This window comes from Drosophila eugracilis, unplaced genomic scaffold, assembly GCF_018153835.1.
Source record: "Drosophila eugracilis isolate 14026-0451.02 unplaced genomic scaffold, ASM1815383v1 contig_2166, whole genome shotgun sequence".
NCBI lineage: Eukaryota > Metazoa > Arthropoda > Insecta > Diptera > Drosophilidae > Drosophila > Drosophila eugracilis.
The window spans coordinates 74,052-97,463 of NW_024573051.1; the positions used below are offsets into that span (position 1 = coordinate 74,052).

Here is a 23,412-nt window from a genome sequence, read left to right on the forward strand (position 1 = left end):
TTTTCCGATCATGCCACGCCCTTTCTAACGCCCACAAAACCCGAAAAACCAAAAATGAAAAAATCTCGGAAACTAAAAGAGCTCCAAAGTTGTGCTTAAGAATACGTATTTAAGAAATGCCACTGCAACTTGCCACTAGTTTCCATCCGGCCACGCTGACTCTAATGCCTACAAACCGCGGAAAACTGTGGCTTCCTTAGTATTATTATGAATGCTTTCGTTTGACCTTGTATTAATTATTTCTGTTGTATCTATTCATTTGCCAAAGATTTTTGAAATCGAAACATTATTTCGCTATTTATGAAGAAATTTAGGTTATAAGGACTCACATGGATTGTGAAGTCACTGTCAGTTACTCAAGATACTTTCTCTGACAAAAGCTGGCGCCTTGTGAATTTCCACTAGCAAAATTAATATTGTTAAATAGTGTAAAACAGTAACGGGTATCTTATAGTCGCGCCACTCGACTATAACGTTTCCCCTTGTTTATAGTTATCTCTGTTAGTTAAGCCGCAATAACAACCTAAATTTTTACTCTTCGGCTGCAAGAATGAAACTGCGGTCCACTGTAATTGACTATTTAATAGAGCTGGCATCAGATTTAATTCGCTTATAAAGCAGGGAGTAATGTGAACGTTTCCTCTTGTTTATAGTTATTTTTGTTAGTTAAGCCGCAATAACGTCTTAAATTTTCACTCTTCGGCTGCAAGAAAAAAACTGCGGTCCACTGTAATTGACTATTTGTGCTGTGTGTGTGCTGGCATCGGACTTAATTCGCTTATAATGCAGGGAGTAATGTGAATGTTTTCAGATTGTAGGAAAGACTGATATATTAATAGCGAACTAAATATCAAAACCCGGGTTTGTCTCTATACTACTTGTATAGTAAAAGGGTATATAAGATTCGTTTAAAAGTACTAACAGGTAAAAGGAAGCGTTTCAGTCTATAAAAAGTATATATATTCTTTATCAGGAGCAATAGCGAAAGCGATTGAGCCGTGTCCGTACGTAGTCCCTACGTAGCGCAAGTATATTGCAGCATCCTACCACGCCCACTGTAAAGCCAACAAATCTCGAAAAAATAAAATCGTTGAACAAACTAATCGTAGGAACTATTAGAGCTAGAAAGTAAGTTGAAAGTAAGCTAACACTAAGTATGAATGTATAATCTTGAGATGCCAGCGCATCCTATGGTGGTACCATTATTCGGCCACACTCACTCCTAAGCTCACAAAGCTCGAAAGACCGATTTCGCATTTTGTAGAGAAGCTGATATCTCGGAAAGTATAAGTGATAGAAAGTTTGGATTATGCGTGAAGCATTTAATGATGCCCAAATGTGAATTAATTAATTAAATGCGAATAAAGCCCAGAAAACCCGGAAAACAAAAACTGCAATAATCTCTGGAACTATAAGAGCCAGAAAATTGTGCTTAAGAATACGTACCCAGGAACCGCGCAAAATTTAGGCGTCCATAATATTATACTTTATGCCTCCACATAGGCAGATACGTCACTATCAGATACTCAACATGCTTTCGACTAGCAAAATGAATATTTTAAAATTGCGTTAAACGCCCACTCTAACGCCCACAAATCGCGAAAGATAATCTCGCTGAAATCTTAGGAACTATTAGAGCGAGAAAGTTGAAAGCCAAAAATCTAGGCTTAAGAATACGTATTTAAGAGATGTCAATGTAACTTGCCACTAGTTTTCATCCGGTCACGTCCGCTCTGACGCCCACAAACCGCAGAAAACAGTGGCGTCTATAATATTATTATGCATGCTTTCGTCTGACCTTGTATAACCGACTTATGTAAATATCTATCGATCGAAACATTATTTCGCTAGTTACCTCACATGGGTAGTGAAGTCACTATCAGTTAGTCAACATGCTTCCTCTGACAATAGGTGGCACCTTTTGAATTTCCACTTGCAATATGAATAATTTAAAATTGTGTAAAACAGTAACTGGGATCTTATAGTCGCGGAACTTGACTATAGGGTTTCGTCTTGCTTAATTATTATATTAAGGAAGTCGCTGGTCCCAATCTCCAGCTTGAGCTTGAACTTGATTGGAAACAGTTTTACAGCTTTCGATTCTACAGGGGCTTATTTACTGCTTATATTATTTTTATCCATTATTTTTTCTGCTTGGGGAAATCTCACATAGACTTCTTCAATTGTTTTGATTGATGTTCTGGATTTAAAGTATTTCGCGTTACATTTGTTTTGTCACATAAAGTAAGCCACACTCTATACTAAATTTATATTTAAATATTATATTTAGGCTACAAGGTAAACAATATTGTGTATGAATATATTTGTATAAATATCAATTCATTTTTCATCTCTTTTGCTTTCATTTTGCTACGAAAGTCAATATAAATTATATACAAAACAAAGTGGTCAAAGTTTCAAATAGAAAACAGCTGAGTAGATCTATCAAAATACCTGCCAAGTCTCTGAATATCTAGATATATTAACATATAGTCGCAGATCGTGAGTTGCGATAAGAATGCATGTAGAGATAGTTACGTAACTGGAGAGCAGTAAGAAAGAGCCTTGTGTGCAGCGCAAGGAAAATGAGTTTTACATTTACACATATATCCATATATTCTACATCATAATTAAGCTAGAAAAGATTTCAGCCTAAAGAATATTTGATATATAATATATAAATAAAATAAAATTTTAAAAAGGGTCAGACGAAAACATATGACTATATCCTATAAGTGCTGATGAATAATATTTTTTGCTAGAATAGATATGTCTCCTTTAAGTTAAATGAAATTGATTTTTGATATTTTTAAATTAGTAACAATAATGAGTAAAAACGGGCGGGCTGATTGACGAAAGTTGAAATGTTCTACTCACAATATTCCAATCCAAGTAAAGTCTCACGAAATATACTCAAAGCTTTTTTTTCAGATAAAGGTTTCTCTGTTGGAATTCTTAAAACTTCGCCTTGTTTTACCAATTCAAAAACCATATATAATGAATCTTCAAGTGGATCATCTAATACTTCTACCAACTTAACAACATTAGGATGATCAAGTTTTTTTAAAACTGCTATTTCTCTGTAAACTCGATCCAAAGGTGATGTTGCTTTCTTGGGTCCCCGCCTCATAAGTCCAGCTTGGCGTAAGAGCCGTTTTTTAGAAAGTATCTTCATTGCATAATGTGTAGAGTCTTCTTCGGAATAAGCCAACTTAACAAGTCCGTATGAACCCTATAACGATAATAGGTTTTAAAAATTGTAATCTTATGCTTAATAACATTAAAAAATGTCTTTATAAAGTTATTAAATATTTGTCCAAGTATAGCAATGTTTGAAAAAATTGTATTCGCCGAGATACAGATTCTTGATTTTTCAACGTCCTGCCATGTACATTCTAATGCACACGCTCAGATATCAGGAAATATAAGAGCTTGCAAAATTGGACTAGGCAAATATAATATTATTTTTTTTTATATAGCTTTGCTTTTATTTGTTGAATCTACTCTTAATTTTGACACTAACAATAAGTTGACGAATCTTAACATTAAAATTTAACTAATAGTATACTAAGACTGCATTCTGGTTGAGCGTCCCTCAGGTAGGTCGCTGGGTGGGTAGGTCATTGCGACGAAGGCGTGATTGGTTCAACCTTGTTAGACCTCTCGCCAGGTGGTTAGGGTGCTTGGTGAAGTACTCCACCTTTTGTTCTGCGATCACTTCTTTGACTGGTAGAATGTTTAAGTCGCGGTGTATGTTTTCGTTGCGAACGTACCACGGTGCCCCGGTGATTGTTCTCAGGATCTTCGACTGAACTCTCTGAACAATGTCAATGTTGCTATTGCTGACGTTCCCCTATAACTGGGAGCCGTACATCTATATAGGTTTTAGTACCGAGTTGTACAGCAGGATTTTATATTCAAGGATAAGAGGTGACCGGGCGTTGATAAGCCAATGAAGGCTGCTGGCTTTTAGCTTTAGGTGTATTCTTTTGGCTTCAATATGCAGGTGCCATGTGAGTGAGATGTACTCCTAGGTATGTTACTTCGTTTGCTTGTGGGTGTAGAGTGTTGATTAACGTAATCGGCGGGCAGTTTTGCCTGTTCAGAGTGAACGTAACGTGCTTATATTTTAGCTCGTTCTCTTTAATTCGCCAATCTGATAGCCATTATTCAACATCGAGCAGATGAAGAGCTAGCTACGCATTGTCATAGGCAAACGTAGATGTTGTTAGTCGTGTGCTTGTAGGGATGTCTGCTGTGTAGAGGACATATAGTGTTGGCCCTAGCATGCTACCTTGAGGAACTCCAGCTCCAACAGTATAATCATCAGATATAGCACTGTTGCACATCACAGCAAATTTTCTGTCGTGAATTCAATGACTCCGAAAACAAAGACTCTAAAATCTTGTAGGGGAGCATTGTCTTGATCTTGTACATTAGACCTTCTAGCCAGACTCTATCAAATGCTTGAGAGATATATAAAAATATGGCAGTACAGTACTCTCGTTTTTCGAAAGCGTTTCGAATTTCTGATGTTATCCGATTGACCTGCTCAAATGTTACATGCTTTTCACGAAACCCAAATTGGTGTGACGGGATTCCTTCCTGGATTTTCAGGTATTTGTTTATCCGAGTCATTATGTATTTTTCAAAGAGTTTAGATAGAAAAGAGAGTAGGCTTATAGGTCTATACGACGTGGGGATAGTCTGGTCTTTCCCCAGCTTTGCTATCATTATTATAATTGACTTTTTTAATCTCACTGGAAAGTGGCCAAGTTTTGCGATGGCATTTAAGAGCTGGGTGAGAGTGCAAATCGCGCAGTATGGGAGCTCAATGATCATTTTGGGAGCTATGAGGTCGCAGCCCGGGGATTTTTTCGGATTCAGTTGTCTTTTGATGATTTTTACGATTTCGTTTGGGGGAAACTCAATTAGCTCATGTTGAGGCTGGGGCTCATATGATAGAGTCTGCAAAGAAAACGCATTAGTGGCAGGCTTTGGTTGGAAGACATTTTTAAGGTGGTTGGCAAACGTGCTGGCTCTGTCTGCGTCACTGCACGCCCAGCCGCCCAGGCATCACGGTTTCTTTCGGTGAGCTCAGAGTTGGGTGAGCTCTTCATAGTGAGTGTTTTGTACTATTAGTTGACAATTGCTCAATGTAGCGGCGGTGGACATATGTTTCTTCTTGCTGTAGAGCTTGAGAAAGTTGACGTGAGGCATGTTTTAAGCTTTGTTTAGCAGATGGCGATCTGTGAAATTGCCATTCTCGACGTAAGCGTCGCTTTTTAAGGACGAGCTGTTCAATCTGTAGATTTGTCTTCTTTTGATTGCATAATGTGTTTAAAGTATGAGGTGTTGAAACTCGAGCTGCAGAGATGAGTATTGAATTAACGAAAATGTCTACGTTGGCTTCATCGCTGAGGTGAGGACTGAGCTCAATGTGTGAGCTAATATACTTCCTGTACTTAACCCAATTGGTTTTATGTGAGGTCAGTTTTAATGGTTGATCCCATGTTCCTGGATGTCGGAGTAGAGTAAAAAGGACAGGCGAGTGATCAGATGAAAGATCCGAAAGGCATTCGGCGCTTATCATATTTTTAGAAATGTTTTTGGTAATCGCAATGTCTATTAAATCGGGAAATTTCTTTGGGTCTGCCGGCCAGTATGTTGGTGTGCCAGAAGAAACATATTCGAGCTTGTTCTTGGCTTTGATAATTGCATTATAGAGCTGCTTTCCTTTTGGAGTCACGAGACGGAATCCCCATTGTGTGTGCTTGGCATTGAAGTCTCCTGCTGTTATGAAGTGGTCTCTGAGTGAGTTGAAAAACTGCATAAACTCATTTTCGGTTAATTGCTTGCCAGTAGAATATGCGCTAACTCGAGTATTATGCTGCGAAACGCCGTTAGCGTTCCACGTAGATATTCGTAGGGAAGTCATTATTTAGATTGTTGTGAACCCAGCATTTTTATTAATTGATTTTGGTTTCGCATCAGATCTTGCATTGTTGTACGCATAAACGACATAAACTCCGTAAGGCTTTGTTGTAGTCTGCATATCATAGCTTCAAAGTTACTTTTTGGCTGTTCGGGCGGTTGATGCTGCTGAGCCGTGTTCGGTTCTTGATATGCTGATTGCGGCAATGAGCTTTTTGAGGTTGGGGTAGACAGACCTGATTTTAAACCACTTGCGTATGTAAGTTTTTGGCAGAGCTTATGGGTCCTATTGAGGATCTGGCTGCAGTCGAGAAGAAGACTTCAGGATTTGACCTTGAGGCTATCCTTTTTTTTGGGTGCGGGCAGTAATTCCCCTCTGGTGGATACGACTTTTAAGCTCCTTATAAACTGGGCAACCTCTATAGTTAGCAGTGTGATTTCCACAGCAGTTGCCGCACTTTTTTGAGTTGTGGTCATCTTTGCTCGCTGGGCAGTGTGCGGAGTCATGAAGCTCACCACAAACTACACACACCGGACGCAGTTTACAGTAGGACCTTGTATGGCCAAATTCTTGGCAGTTCGCAGTCTGTACCGGGCCATTGCGATTGTGCGGCTCCTCAACCGTAATTCTGCGGTGCAGCAGGAACTGAAGATTGCACTTCGTATTTCTTTAGGGGCTTAATTTCTGGTTCGAGCTCAACCTTAAAGAGTGGCTGCGGCTTTCTATCCCTGTTAAGGATATTGAAGACTGTCTTAGCGCTAAATCCCTTCTCTTGTAGCGCCTTTGTTATCTCTGCAGGCGATACTTAGGACTCTATGCCCTTAAGTACGACTTCCAGGCCCTTGCTGCTTTTTAGCTGATTAGTATAAAAGTTATTTTTTTTGTCGGTGAGATATTTTGATAATACTTTTTAATTATCTTCAGACTTCGTTTGAACTTTTGTTTCCTGGATGTTGCCCTTTACGAGTGGTATTATGTGAAAATTGTCCTTGCCAATAAGCTCTATAATTTTGTTGACAAGAACGTTGGAACTTTTTTCTCGTATGTAAATTGGCGGGGGCTTAGTCTTGCTTTTTTCGACTTCAGTAGATTCGGCATCATCCTCATAGTCTGCCAAGATTTTAAAACGGTTTGAGTTAGTGGGCGTTTCTATTGCAGCTATGTTAGCATTGCCACGGGTTATTTTGCGTTGAGAGTTTAGGGGGATGTAGCGATCCATACCATTCTGCACAGCCGGCTTAATATTTTCCTTGTTTTTGTTCTCTTTTTCGGGCAGCGCAGCGGCAGAATTATTAATGTTTGCGCTGCTAGCTGATGACGTCGTTAAACGCGCTGTCGTTACAGTTCCGGTTGTTGTTGTTATTACGGTTGACGTTGTCAAAGAAATTGCGGTGCTAGTTGCTGCGCTCTTTGGCTGCAGAGACATCGATGGTAGCGAGGGGGAGCAAGAACGCGCTCTCTCGCTCTCTACATTTAAGAATTCGGTCAAATTTGGGGTAATTGACCGTGTTTGGGAAGAGCTTGCATTACTTTCGGTTGCTTTGAAAGAGAAGTAAGCGTTGTTTCTTTGTACTGAAAGCCGTCTCTCGTCTTGCTCACGTTGACGTTGTGTGCGAACGTCGTTTAAACTCATTGCAGTCGAGATTGAGTTTGTTAGAATTAGTGTTATGTTTTATATTAATTAATTAATTAATCAATATAAACATTCACGATCCCATTGCCGAAAGCGTTTACGAAACCAGTCACTGTATTTTTTGGATATTATTGAATACTTTTTTTCCCGGAGCACAATAAAATACACGTCTGCATACGACGACGTGGTTAGAAATATAATATAATATTGAAATGGCAGTGCATCGTAAAGTGATACCATTATCCGGCCACTGCCTTGCTTACACATATAAAGCTCGAAAAATGGTTTCCGCATTCACTAACGCCCACAACACGCGGAAAAACGCTTAGATCTCCAAAACTATGACACAGAAAGTTAGGATTATGCATACTTGTATGTACTTCTAGAGAAGTCGCCGCAGCTCAAGGTAAATAATTTATTTGCTTCACCGACTCATACCCCCACAAAACAAACCAAAATTAAAAATTATTTTACAGTTTATAACGAAATGTTAAGGGTATAAGTCCTCAGAAGAGCTTGGACATCAGTTATTAAATATGATTTTTCTGATAAGGAAAGCGCTTGTAGCTCTTGGTGCAAATGCGGATGGTCCAACGCTATCTAGATGCTTGGTAAGAGTCGGTGGCGCCATCTAGATCTCGCTGGGGAGGATTGGAAGTCTGGCAGCGTTAAATGGAGAAACGGAGTTATAGGAGAAATAGAAGAGATATGTTGCCGCCTTTTTGGCGGCGTATTAGCCGCCATTCCTAGTTTGGCATGCATCTTGTGATGTTGGTTCAAGAAGCGATTGTGATAAAAGTTATACAAGAAACAAAGAGTGCTAGGTCAGGTGCACAAACATCCAGTAACAGCAGCAGTTACTCCCGAGTAGCAACCCATAGTACCGACATCGTCAAGCGCACCAAAATGTTGTTTATGAAGTGATGTGAAGCTACCTCAGCGTAGACGCCAACGAAATCGTCACAGCTAAATGGAAAAAGAAAAGGATATGATAACCTTAGGTAGGGCGGCCCAAAGACCTGCTCAGTCATCGGAGGCATACTGAAATCTTACTTGACTAAAGGAAACCGAATTCCCTGTTCCCGATTGTGGTATAATTTCACTACTTCCGGTTATAGAAGGCTTGTCTTTCAGCAGTAATGGAATCTGCAGCAAGACCAACAGCCCCTCATTGCCGACAAACAGCAGCCGGACCATCGCACTATGGCCCGGATTCCCGATTTGGTGGCATAAAGTCCAAAATTTTATGGAAGAAAATCTGAATTTTTTTTTTATATATTTAAACTAGATGAACTAGATTTAAAGTATCAATAAATACTTTTGTCAAAAATGCAACCTTTCAATTTTTACAGATGTTTAAAGTCTGGTGATTGAACATCTGATTTTTGTGACAAAATTGGCGGGAAACTTTTAATACCTTTGAGCGCTTGGCAAATCTAAACTAAACAATATTTTTCTATTTTTTAAAACGGATATTGAAGTATGAGGTATGTAAATTACGAATAATAAACACAGTTTGTGTTGTAATTTGTGTTGGCGCAGTAGATTAAGTTTTATTGTTAGTTTTAAGGATAGATGAAAAGAAATAATTAATTGAATACGCAGCCAAGATGTAAATAAATCACCTTAAACCAATGTACAAAAGCTTATCAGTTTCACTCAATCTTGAGCATAGCCGAGTTGTTGTGATCTAACTGCTAAGCTTTTCAGTTCGTGGCTATGCGAAATGTTATGCTGCTCTCGGGAGAACATTAACCGATCGAACCTCGAAGCAGCAGCAATAAACTTTTGGAGTCAACTTCGTTTCGTTTCGTTTGTTTCGCTTCTTGAAAATTCCCCAGCCGCTAGTCGCAAGTCTTTTTTTTTTTGCTTAAATTTTTTAAAAGTAATTTTTCCGGGAAAACTCTCCCGGATTTTCAATTTGTTTAACGTTATATATGTGTACTGTTTTGTGTTGTCCAAGGAAATCAAAAAGCTGACAAAAGTGTTCGTCTTCTGTAAAGGAAAAAAAAGTGTTCTGCGTATTTGTGCGTTGTGTAATGTATGTTAAACAATAGTAGACACTTTATATTAAATTGTAATAACAGTCCGGTTTGCGGCTTTTTGCGGCTTTTCCGATGATTTAATTATTTAGATGTGCTTGAGTTCTGTCACGCCACGTTGCTGGACGTGTGGATGGACAACGGGCGCCACTCTACCGCGCTGGCTGAATTTGTATTTGGCCAAATAGAATGTACACTGAGCGACGAAAAAAGCAGAGAAATAAATAAAAAACTAAGAAGTTTTGAAATTTATGTTACGTCAAACCTGCAAAAGTGTAGTCGGAATGTCCGAACATTCAGAGAAAAGCATTCACAGTGGCTATTAAAGTCTCTTAAAATACATTTGGAAAATCGCTCGGAGGTGGAAAATTTAAAAAAGGGAAGACCAAAACTGACTTATGATGAAGGAGGATCGCGCCTTAAAAGAAAACTCGCGGGTCAAGGAGCACTTGATAATGAAAATGATACGCAACTTTTGATACATGCAGCTTCAATATCAGCAAGGAAATCAAATGAACATAGTGTTGCATTTTTACTTGGCAATTGTAATATGTCAGAAGCAGAGGCAAATGAAGCTAAAAGAAAGCTTCATACAGCAGAACCAATACCTCTTACAATAAATGAGGCTTTGGAATTTTTCATAGACAATTCATTAAGTAAACAATTGTACAATGAAATTCGTCAAATAAGCAAACGGCATAATTGCGACGTATACCCCAACTACCACAAAGTACTGGAAGCTAAATTACGATTGAGACTTGTGGGGATAACAGCAGCGACAGAAACAGTTGCAAAGGTTGCTTTACAAGATTTATTAAATCATACTGCCAGCCGAATTGTATTGATGCAGGAGAAAGTATTTGTAAGTTTGGAAACTGTGTCAAGCCTTAAATTAATTGTGAGTTACGGATTTGATGGATAATCTGGACAGAGTATGTACAAACAAAGATTTGAATGTAACGAAAAAGACACCTCAGATCAGTCTTTATTTGTTACTACCATGATACCCCTGAAGCTTATTGATGATGCAGGAACCATATTTTGGAATAACAGAACTCCGCAATCTGTAAGATTTTGTCGCCCTCTAAAAATTGAATTCGCAAAAGAAACAAAAGATCACATCCTTGCAGAGAAAAACGATTTGGACAGGCAAATAGAACATTTGATTCCCTTCGTATTAACCATTTTAAAGGAAATGAAAATCACTATCGCAGTTGATATGTACATGACACTTATAGACGGAAAAGTTTTAAACGTTTTAACGGGCACGAATTCCTGCCAATTATGTTCAATTTGTGGAGCAAGCCCAAAACAATTTATGGATACGATTGACCAGAATTCTTTTAAGCCGAAACCTGGGCACCTTCAGTATGGAATAAGTCCACTACACACGTGGATACGTGTTTTTGAATTACTCCTAAAAATATCTTATAGATTGAAGTTTAAAAAGTGGCAAGCAAGACTCGAAAGTGACAAACTCGATATGATTTCTAAAAAAGAACGTGTACAAAAGCGAATGTGGCAAGAAATGGGATTGCATGTAGATAAGCCGAAACAGAATGGCAACGGAAACACGATCGATGGCAATACAGCTAGAAAGGCTTTTTCTAATACAAAATTATTTGCATACATTTTAGAACTCGACTTGGAGCTAATTAATAGTCTGCATACTATTCTAGTAGCTATTAACTGTTAATTTGCAATCGATCCTCAAAAATTTCTCCGATAAAACTATTCGTCTATACACATTACATTACCCGTGGTATCCGATGTCACCAACTCTACACAAGATTCTAATACATTGATCGCAAATAGTAGCTGCATCAGTAGTCCTGGTTGGCTGTCTTGGGGAAAATGCTTCAGAAGCACGAAATAAATTTTACAAACGTGATAGGCAAATGGACTCATCAGATCCACTTATCTCAAGTATGGGTATTAAGAAAAGGACAGCACGTCATAAGAAACAACCGCTTCCCCAAGATGTAATCGAACTCTTAGAAGCACTCCATAATATTGTTCAAAGTAATACAAAGTCTTTTCTTAATAACGAAAGTTTTAATAATCTATTAGATGACTCAGATGATTCCGCATCAAATGAAATAAATCCATTTTCGTTTGAATTGGCCGTAGAAAACTACTGAATACATATGTATATGCTTACACTTATATTTTTAGTTTTGACTTCTTGTAACAGATTAATATAGAATAAAATAAACAAAAAGCAATAAGTATAAAATAAAAGAAAATAATAAAAATATGTTTAAGAAAACAAATTTTAATAAAATATCACGTATACGTCATGATGTGTATATGGGCTGTTGGAGTAGGCGTGGTCAAACTTACTTGAAAGTTTGCTTAAATGTTTAGAATGGTCTATTAATGAAGTATGCCAAGTTTCAGCTCGATAGATGCAATATTTGATTTTATGCCACCTAATCGGGAATCCGGACCATAGTGCATCGGTCGCGTGCGCTCAGTTCCATATATTAGGTGGTCAAAAAAGTCTTGCGGTAGTTTTATTGAATTTTCAATTGTTCATAAAATTGGTTACAATAATGCGATTCAAGTTCGATGACGGGTTCCCAACGAGATGCCAACTTCATAATGCCCCTCTCATAGAAGCTCGCTTCCCTATTGGCAAAAAACACGGAGAGCCAATTTTCACAGGACTCTCTTGTGGCCAACTTCAGACTACCAAGCGCGTTCGCCATGGACAGAAACAGGTGGTAATCACTTGGTGCGAGATCTGGACTATACGGTGGATGCAAAAGAACCTCCCATCCGAGCTCCCGGAGCTTCTGGCGCGTCACTAAAGATGTGAGTGGCCTGGCGTTGTCCTGGTGGAAGACAATTCGGCCTCTTCTGCATGAGTGCTGTCTTCAAGCGGTCCAGTTGTTGGCAGTACAGGTCCGAATTCCATCTCGCCTTGAGTCCGAATTATTACAGTTATATGTAATTCCGATACTAATGATTATTAATTCTTTTGCACCCAACGTGTCGTCCATATTTTCAAATGTGCTCACAAACTCATACTAGCAATAGCTTCCTGTCTAGAATGTCAGCAATTCGGCAGTGAACTAATTCAACCGCTACTGGGTTTGTCAGGGTGGATATTAACACAGCTGCTACCATTCAAGTTCAAAACAAAAATTATTTCAATTCCGGTGCTCTTCCGATCTGGCGAACTGGAAGAACGACTAATCGAATTATCAGTAATGGTCAGTCGACAACGTTAAACAAAAGTAGAAGAGGAACATTACCTTGCCTATACACTTCTTTTCCAGGGGAGCCCCAAAGCATATCAATACGCTTAGAAGAAGCAAATGCTCGTTAGATTTTGGTAATGGTTAGTCTGACTACGGATGATTTGCTGTAGTGAAGGGCTAAGTCTTTATGAGCTAAAGCATAATCTTTTTTTCTTCTGCATAGAATTTACTGTAAAAACCTTTTAGAAGGAATTTGCAGGCCACAGATGATGGCAAAAGTGAAATGCTTCATTTTCAGTAAGGAAGAGCGCATTTCTTAATAGCGATAACGGACCATGGCGGACTACCCGCGCAGCAGCGCTGTTAGTTGTTGTTCAGCGCGATTTTTTTCATACTCTCTTAGTTCTTAGTTTCTTTTACATTGTCGGGTTGTATATCAGTTCAAGGCCAGTAGTAATTCGCAGGGGAAAAAACTATGCCTATTGGCAAAATATATTATGATAATTATACCCGTTACTCGTAGAGTAAAAGGGTATACTAGATTCGTTGAAAAGTATGTAACAGATAGAAGGAAGCTTTTGCTACCCTATAAAGTATATATATTCTTGATCAGGATCAATAGCGAAGTCGATTGAGCCATGTCCGTCTGTCCGTCCGTCCGCCCGTCCGTCCGTCCGTCCGTACGCATGAACGCTGAGATCTCAGGAACTATAGCAGATACAAAATTGAGATTAAGCATGAAGATTCTTGAGGTCCCGGGACATCGCAAGTTTATTACAGCATCCTGCCACGCCCACTCTAACGCCCACAAATCGCAAAAAACTAAAATTGCTGAAATCTCAGGAACTATTGCAGTTAAAAAGTTGAAATTCAGAAAGTATAATCTTTAGATGACAGCGCATCTTATAGTAGTACTACTATCCGGCCGCACCCACCCATACGCCCACAAGGCTCAAAAGACGGTTTTCGGATTTTCTAGAAAAGCTGATATCTCGGTAACTATAAGTGATAGAAAGTTCGGATTAAGCTTGTAGGTTTCCTATGATGCTCCCAATGCGATCGAGCCACGCCCACTCGAACGCCCACAAACCGCGGAAAACTGTGGCGTCTATAATATTATTATGAATGCCTTTGTTTGACCTTGTATAACTTATTTCTGTTAATATCTATCGATTTACCAAAGATAATTCAAATCGGAACATTATTTCGCTATTTATGAAGAAATTAAGATTATAAGGCCTCACATGGACAGTGACGTCACTATAAGCATACTCAACATACTTCCTCTGACAATAGGTGGCGCCTTGTGAATTTCCACTAGCAAAATAATATTTTAAAATTTTGTAAAACAGTAACGGGTATCTTATAGTCGCGGCACTCGACTATAGCGTTTCCTCTTGTTTTCGTTCTAATCATTCAAATTGTCTTCTTTGTTAAGTTATTACGTTTTTTAGGTATTTCAGTTATTTCAGCTAAATAACTGGAATGACTATAGAATCAATTATTCTGGAAAAACATTTTAGTACTGTTTATCGTCTTTTTCGCTGTTCGCTTACTGAGGGCTGCTGCTAAAGAAGGGAAGCACGGAGAGCGAACATCTGATCAAGCTGAGGGGGTTATGATCTCTAAGTTTGATGGTGCGGAGAGCAGTAGAAAAACAAGAGAACACGCTATAATTGAGTGCCGATTATCGATTATCAGACTGTTTTACACAATTTTAAAATATTTATTTTGCTAGTGGAAATTCCCCAAGCGCCACCTATGGTCGGAAAAAGCATGTTGAGTAACTGATAGTGACGTCACTGCCCATGTGAGGCCTTATAACTTAAATTTCTTCATAAATAGCGAAATAATGTTCCGATTTGAACAAACCTTTGGGATATCGATAGATATTGACAAAAATAAGTTATACAAGGTCAAACGAAAACATTCAATATAATAATATGGACGACACAGTTTCCCGCGGTTTGTGGGCGTTAGAGTAGGCGTGGCCAGATGAAAACTAAGGGCAAGTTGGAGTGGCATCTTTTAAATTCGTATTCTTAAGCACAACTTTCTAGCTATTATAGTTCCCGAGGTTTTCTCATTTTTTGTTTTTCGGGGTGTGTGGGCTTGGCTTGATTGTAAAAAAAAACAATTCGCATAATAGGCATCATAAAAACTTACATGCTTAATCCGAACATTCTATCACTTATAGTTACCAAAGCATCAGCTTTTCTAGAATATGCGAAAACCGTCTTTTGAGCTTTGTGGGCGTAACAGTGGGTGTGGCCGGTGTATCTTTAATAGTTCCCGAGATATCAGCGATTTTAGTTTTTCGTGATTTGTGGGCGTGGCAGGATGCTGAAATAAACTTGCGCTATCTAGGGACCTCAAGAATCTTCATGCTTAATCTCAACGTTGTATCTGTTAGTTCCTGAGATCTCAGCGTTCATACGGACGGACGGACAGACGGACATGGCTCCATTGACTTCGCTATTGATCCTGATCAAAAATATATATACTTAATAGGGTCGAACACTCCATTCTAACTGTTACATAGTTTTCAACGAATCTAGTACCTTTTTACTCTACGAGTAACGGGTATATTAGCAGTATTTATCTAGGAGTATTTGAAAGTTTAAAGGAAAGAATGGGGTCGGACGACGAGAATGCCGCCTGGTCTGCACTTAAATGCATTTTATGACAAAAGACCTTGGCGATGGCACCAACGCTGCAAATTAAATGTGGCCATAAGTTCCACAAAGCCTGTTTTGAGTTGTATTCCAAGACCAAAAGCACTTGTCCGATCTGCAAAGAGGTAGATGCAAAACGAGCTACTCACACAGCTATCGGAAAAGTTGGCCCATCTGATTCAACCCAGCATAGCGGCTCTTATGACGCCACCACCCATCGTGTCTCCCGAAATAAATGCGAGTCAATTATCAGAGTCGGTAAACTTTTGGGTAGGAGGCTCAACAAACATGGTACCCGGTTCAGGACTAGCAACACCGAGGACCGAAATCAACGAGCCTTCCCAGAGGCCAGATAAAGTTTATCAAATTGTTAACAGTTAGAAGCTAAGGTTTAGTGGTAGCAAAGAGGGTTTGAGTGTAGAAAATTACACAGTGCAGGCGCTTACAGAGCAGACACTGGATTCGAACTATAAGACTTTGTGCAGCAATGCGAGTATCTTATTTGCGGGAAAGGCCCGGGATTTGTACTGGCGTTTTTATAAATAGGTAAGATTGGTCAACTAGGATGGGCTCTGCTGAGCTTTACCGAATCAATATCGGGACAGTCACAGTGATGTGGATATTAGAGAAGCGATCAGAGATAGGAAGCAAAAGGAAAAAGAAGATTTTAATACAGTTCACGATGCTATCGTTCAGCTTACGGATAATTTTTAATTTTCAATGCCTGAACGCGAAATTGTAGATTCTTTGAGCAGAAGTTTAAGACCGGAAGTTAGTCATGAGCTGTTAAATGGCAGAGTCAGCGCAGTAGATAGCTTGCGCGAAATTTGTCGGCATAGAGAAAGGTTTTCAGAGGACGTAAAGGGAAATTATAGCTACCAGAAGACGGTTCCGTTCCTTAAAAGTGTTCCAGAAGTAGTAGAGGAAGCCCAATCGTATGATGCTACCGAAATTTCAGATGTCGAAGCGGACGGAGAAATAGGTTAATTTGCTGGAAATACCAACAAGACGGTCATAGGTACCACGACTGCGAGGTAAACCGCAAAATCTTTTGTTTTGGGCGTTGTCTCATAAATATATATAAACCTTCCTGCAGAAAATGCAAAAATAAAAAGCCTATGTGAATGTTCTATCGTCTATTCGTCTATGTTATTTTAGAAATAGTTTTGATGATAGTTTGATTGCACTTTCATATAATATATAGATTATTTAAATTTTTTTGTTTATATTTACCCTCTTATTATATTATAATATTTTGCATGTCGATTTCAACCTTTTTTTTAATCACCCCCAATTGTGTTTTTAAAAGTATTATTTCGCCTTAATTTTAATAAATATTTTTATAATATTTTTTGCCACAGCTAGCAGTAAGCCTCTGTAGAGTAGGGTATCTGGGCCTAAGAAAGGGTCATGAATAAATGGAAAAAGAAAAGGATATGAAGACCATAGGTACAGACCTGTCTAGTCATCGGAGGCATACTGAAATCTTACTTGAATAAAAAAACCGAATTCCCTATTCCCGATTGTTGTATGATTTCACTACTTCCGGTTATAGTAGGCTTGTCTTTCACGCGATCATAAGATCCATCTTGCCTTAACCGGTAAAAATCATCATAGGTTGGGCATATAAGTTAGCGTGGAGCCCATGCTTTCAAGAAAATTATAAAAATGAAAAAGAAGAAAAATAATAAACAAGTATTTATGTCAAATCGTTTTCTTAAAAATAAGTCTAAAATTTGTGACCAAATAATTCAGTTTAGATAATTTCCTGGATTACATTGTTCTGGCGTCCTCAATAAAAATTCTGTTAATAGGCATGGCGTAAATTTTGACTCCAAAGTAGATCAGGGGTTTTTAAATTCATCTAACGGCAGAGCATTTGTTATCACAAATACAAGAAAAGTGCATGTTATATGACACATTACACTCTTACCCAATTTATAAAAAACGTTGAGCCGAGAACTTATTTTCAAATAACTCTGACAGACCCGAAATAAATCCGTGGTAAGCAAATTCTGTCAACTACGCCACCAAATTATTCCCACCAGATCAAACTCACTCAGTATGAGACCTGTAGTCCGCTAATCTAAACACCAATTTCCGGCAGAATTTGTATTTAAAATTTAATTGGCCAATCAACCTATTTTCCGACTCTTTTTGGGATAAATCTTTTAAGCCGAGGTTTGATTATTGATCATTGGATTCGAGGCAGGCAGCCCGTTTTGGAATACCGAATGATACTTAAAGTTAAAAAACTATTCAAAATTTGTAATAGCGATAATAAAAATAAAAATAAATTTCGTTACCCGTTACTCGCAGACTAAAAGGTGTATATTAGATTCGTTGAAAAGTATATAACAGGTAGAAGGAAGCGTTTCCGACCCTATAAAGTATAAATCTTCTTTATCAGTTTCAATAAAGAACTCGATTAAGCTATATTCGTCTGTCTGTCCGTATGAACGCTGAGATCTTCGGAACTATAAGAGATACAACGTTGAGACGCAACGTCTGTAACAGCGCAATTTTATTTCAGCATCCTGCCACGCCCACTCTTACGCCCACCAAGCTCGAAAGATGGTTTTCACATTTTTTAGAAAAGTGATATCTCAAGTCACTACAAGTGATAGAATGTTCGGACTAAGCATGTAGCTTTTTAGGATGCTCCCAATGCGAATTGATTTTCCCATCCAGCCACGACCACCCTAACGCCCTCAAAACCCGAAAAAACGAAAATGCAAAAGTTTCGGGAACTAAATTCAAATTTTTTGTTAAAGAATACGTATTTTAGAGAATCCACTGCAACTTGCCACGAGCTTTCTCTTGGCCATGCCCACTCTGATGCCCACAAACCTAAAAAAACTGTTATTATTATCATGCATTATAAAATCCTTCTGCTCTCTTTTTCGTTTTCCATATAATTGTTGGTTGCTCTTGACAAACTGGCGGTTCTTTGTCTACATAAAGCAGTTTATAAGATTTGAAAAAGCTTGAAAGAGTAAACTAAATTCCAAAATTATTATAAGCAATTTTTCACAAGGTTGTCCTGGGATATCATTGTTTATGTATATTTTTGATATCGGTGATGGTCGACGAAGCTGACCGAAATTTTCAGGTCATAGTGTGGAGTTTCTGAAGCACCTTTTATTGCAATCTAGTGTTTAATTCTGTTTGAAGCTAAGTATCCAAATGCTGCGAAGGTCATTCAGAAGAATTTTATGTTGATTTGTTGACAGGCGCCGGAAGCGTTGAGAACCTGCAACGCCTTCGTGATGAAGTTTCTCTGGTTTTGCAAGAGGCGGGTTTCGAATTGGCAAAGTGGTTTTTAAACTGCCCAGAGATCTCCACATCTGATTGCGCTGTTATACCATTATTGGCTTACTCAGATGTAACTAAAGCCCTTGATGTGGTTTGGTTAGCTGGCAAAGATTACTTTCAATTTCGATGTGATGACTCTTTCCTGGATCTTCGTGTGACAAAACGAAGCAAACTATCGGTGACTGCGCTACTTTTCGATTCTTTGGGCACTGTTCAGATGAGGGGCTAATGTGCCGCCGAAGAAGAGCGCGTGAAGAGCGCATCCGCGCTGAAGAGCGCATCCACTCTAAAGAGCGCATCCGCGCTGAAGAGTGCAACCGCGCTGAAGAGCGCATCCGCGCTGAAGAGTGCATCCGCCCTCGCCCCTCTCTGAACAATCTTGCACTCTCGCTCTCTCGGGTCCAAGTGCAGCGGTCGGCCGTCGGCGATCGTCTTTTCTTATGCTAAGTTAAGTTAAGTTCAGTTTTCTTGTATGAAGTGAATAAACCAGACGGGCGATTCGACGACTCCCCCGACTTCCACCACAATCAAGAGGCATCTTTTTCCGGCAACACCGCCCCACTACAACATTTGGTCCTTCGAGCCGGATTTCCTGGATATTCTGGATACTTTGGATTCTGGATATCTTCTTCTACCAGCAGTTCTCGGCAGTGTTCCGCCAAAAGATAAGTACGAAATTTTTTCCGTCTCCGTCTCTCTGCCGGTCTTCAGCAGTGGCCCGAACATAAAATTTCGTTCACACGGCTGCAAGATTTATTTCCTTTCCGTGTCAACTCCAAGTCCGAGTTTTCCGACACAACGGCAGTTTGAGATTTTTCTACTCTTATTCGTCTTCATATTCTGCCAAATTTTCCATCCGACTCCGTTTTGTGTGCCGCCATATTCCTCGCCGTTTTCGGCCTCCCCGTTATTTGCTATTCCGCTATTCGCTTGCCAACGGTCGAGGCATATGTGCATACATATAATATACACACATACAACCATACCTTTTTCTTTTTTTGGTGCAATTAAGCCGCGTAAAATTGACCAAGTGAACAGTGAAACAGTGGTGACAAAAATAAGGCATAATTAATATTGGCCAGCCGGTGTGATTTATTTCCAAAAATTCCTAAATTCATTTAACGGTCCACCGGTGGCGTAATATTTTTTTTTCCAATCAGTGTCTTTTTTTTACACCACACTGCTTTCTGTTCCTCCATTTATACAGTCCACAGTCCACTGTGCCAACCTAGGCCTTACGTGCATACATATACTTGCATATATACATACATACTTTGTGAAATTGTGTGGTGACGAAAATAAAGCATAATTAATATTGGCCAGCCGGTGTGATTTATTTCAAAAATTCCTAAAGTCATTTAACAGTCCGCCGCTGGCGTAATATATTTTTTTTTCCCAATCAGTGTTTTTTTTTTTACACCACACAGCTTTCAGTTCCTCTATTTATACAGTCCGCAGTCCACTGTGCCAACCTAGGCCTCACGAGCATACATATACATACTTGCATGCATTCCATATATTTTCTGCGTCCAATTTCAGGGAATAAATAATTATAAATTTAACTGAAATAAAATCTGTATTAAAAAAAAAAAAAAACCGGCATTTCACTACAAATCCGTAATTGTGTCGCCTAAATTCGCAACCTCGCCGGCTCAGTAGCCGTGTTGTGTTTTTTTTTTGGTGCTGGTTTTTTTTCCTTCGGGGTGAATTCCGAACGGTACGTGTCCATTCTCCGTGCCCTTAGCGCAGCTTCCACTCCGCATCAGGCAACATCCGCCTACAATCTCACCAAACCTCGTCTACTTCTGGGTTGTTGGGCTCCTGAAGTTTTGTTTTCAGATTCGATTTGTGCCGCACACGATCTTCCTTTCGACATCGGCGCCGCTAGGGCCTACTAGTTCCCTGTGATCGCAATCCATCCGCGATTTCACCGTTCTCATCACTTTAGTGTGACCAGCCACCGCTTCGAACGACGCAAGTCAGTCGCCAAGCGCTGACCAGCTAATTGACTTTTGAGAATGCCCACGGGAGACGACAAAAATCCGCGTCCGATCCCATCCATCAGTTTGAACAGATCTCAATCCGCATCTCCGCGGACGCCTCTTTTGAAGCCTAAGGCGACCAGGGCCATTCAAAGGGCAAAGAGTGACGAAAACGTCAATACAATCCCCGATCCTTCACAGAGGCAGACTCGCTCCGTTGTAAAAATGGCTCAAAGTGCGGCCGACGTGGCGCTGAAAAAAAAGAAAGAAAAAGACAGATCGAATTAGCCAATTTGAGGCCAACATCAATACCCCGGGAGGCCCAGAAACAAGTTCCCAATACATGTGCGAAGTCCATCGAGACCAAATTCGGGCACTTTGGGAGAAGGTGGAGAAGTGCTATGAGAGCTGCTCCGATTTGCTCGCCGTGTCCGACGACAATTCGGCCACCTCAGCAGTGCTGGAATCGAAGTACAGCTACTGTTACTCCGTATATTCGAGGTGTATTGCCCAGCTTCGGGAGAAAATTGCCTCCCAATCCACGCAGGCTTCCGTCAATGTCCACACGCCCGCGTCTACAGGCTGTCGGTTACCTCCAGTGGATACCGAGGTCTTTGCGGGTGATTACCTTCGGTGGCCCACCTTTAGAGACTTGTTTGCGGCCATTTATATCCAAAACTCGCGGCTCACCCCGGTAGAGAAGTTGTTTCACTTGCTGTCCAAAACAAGTGGTGACGCTCACGCCATTGTTGCTAAGGCTCCGCTTACCCATGAGGGGGTTTGTCGCAGCGTGGCAAAGCCTCACAGACCGTTTTGAGAATCGGCGGCTGTTAGTCAATAGCCAGTTGAAGATCCTTTTCAACCTCCAGGCTATTTCTCAAGAGTCCGGGGTCGCGCTGAGGGAACTGCAAGCCACCATTCAGAGTTGTCTGACAGCCCTAGAAATGTCCGCCATCAATGTTGAGGCGTGGGATTGTCTCCTGGTCTTTATGATTTCCTCAAAGCTCCCCAAGGTCACACTTTCTATGTGGGAGCAATCCGTACATAATAAGGCCGAAATTCCAACATGGAAGGAGTTAGATAACTTCCTGACAGAGCGCCATCGCACTCTGGAGGCCATCGACGACGTTAGGCCTAGTGGCTCCGGGCAATCTCCGCCAAGGTCGGGACTCCCTGCTGCCCCTGCACGGAGGCTCCATTCGTACGAGACTCGAGTGGCTCCGGGCCAAAAGGGATGCGACCTCTGTTCGAGGGAAAACCACCCTATCCGCTTATGTCCGCGTTTCCTAGAAATGAACGTGGACGGGCGCTCCGACTACATTAAGAGGAAGCAGTTATGCTTGAACTGTTTTGCTCGAGGGCACCAGCAGCGAGACTGCACGAGCGCCCATACCTGCTTCACATGCCACAGCCGACATCACACCCTCCTGCACCGCGGCAATCCGTTCACTACGGCTCCAAGTCCGCCTACTGCAGCAAGGGCTCGACCCGCACAACCTTCCAGAAGCACAAACGGCTCAGAGGATCAGTCGGATGTGCAGGTGTGTTTCGCCTCCGGGTCTGGAGCCGTCCTATTGGGCACTGCCCTTATCAACGTGTGCCATCTGGGGTGCAGTTTCCAGGCACGAGCACTGATAGACTCAGGGTCCGAAGCGACGTTCATAACTGAACGACTGTTCAACCTTGTCAAGCTTCCCTTCAAGACTATTCAAGCCCAAGTGTCCGGTCTTAATCAGACCATTGCCGCGCAGTCTACTAAATTGTGCCATTTCTCCATTCGGTCGCCGTCGAGACCCGGGCTACAATTAGAGACTGCGGCTTACGTTCTTCCGCAGTTGGCAGGAAATCTGCCATCATATCCGATTGCGCGAGATCGCCTCAAGGGGCTGCCCGACATTCCCCTGGCGGACCCCAACTTCTTTGAAAGCTCCCAAGTCGATGTGTTAATAGGAGCTGACATTCTTCCGTCCATTCTCCTCGGTAATACCAGGGCTAACATCTGCGGGTCACTTCTCGGTCAGGGAAACCATTTTTGGATGGGTGCTGACAGGCCCATTATCTCCAGCCAACCCTCGCAGCGTGTCCGTTTTTTCCACACGAGTTGCCCGTAGCCTCGGTGACTCGCTGGATCAGCTACTCACCAAATTTTGGGAGGTGGAGGATGTGCCCACTCAGATTAATTCGGAATCGGATTCAGTTTGCGAGCACAATTTTGTCCAGACGACGAGAAGAGACGAGTGTGGCAAGTACGTTGTGACGCTCCCCTTACGCGACCCCGAGCAGAAGGGTTCCGAGCTGTCAGCTTCGCCACGTCCACGCAGCGCCCAGTCACTGGAGAGCAGATGTACTCGAGGTACCCAGTCCTACCGATGCCGAGTCTGCAGTGGGATCCATCCGCTGAAGAAGTGTCGGCGCTTTCTACGTCTCAGTGCCGAGAAGCGGCTCCGGGCGGTTCTCGTGAACCGGTATTGCTCCAGCTGCCTGGCTCACGAGCACTCCGACGGATCGTGTCGGCGTGGGGACTGCTGTAGAACGTGTGGTCAGGATCACCACTCGCTGCTGCACCTCGTGGAGAAGCCACGGTCTCGGCGGCAGCCGCGTCAAGAGGAGCACAAGTCACGGAG

General features: G+C 40.9%; 1 protein-coding gene across 5 annotated transcripts in view; it reads right to left on the bottom strand.

The window, feature by feature from the left end:
• LOC108103325 (calcium/calmodulin-dependent protein kinase kinase 2-like) overlaps window positions 1–23,412 on the bottom strand; it is a 165,448-nt gene that overhangs the window by 16,368 nt on the left and 125,668 nt on the right. For all 5 annotated transcript variants that reach the window (XM_041818441.1, XM_041818440.1, XM_041818439.1 and 2 more), the window contains one exon: window positions 2,878–3,232. In XM_041818441.1, the coding sequence (XP_041674375.1) occupies window positions 2,878–3,232 (355 nt within the window). The remainder of the gene's footprint in view (window positions 1–2,877; window positions 3,233–23,412) is intronic.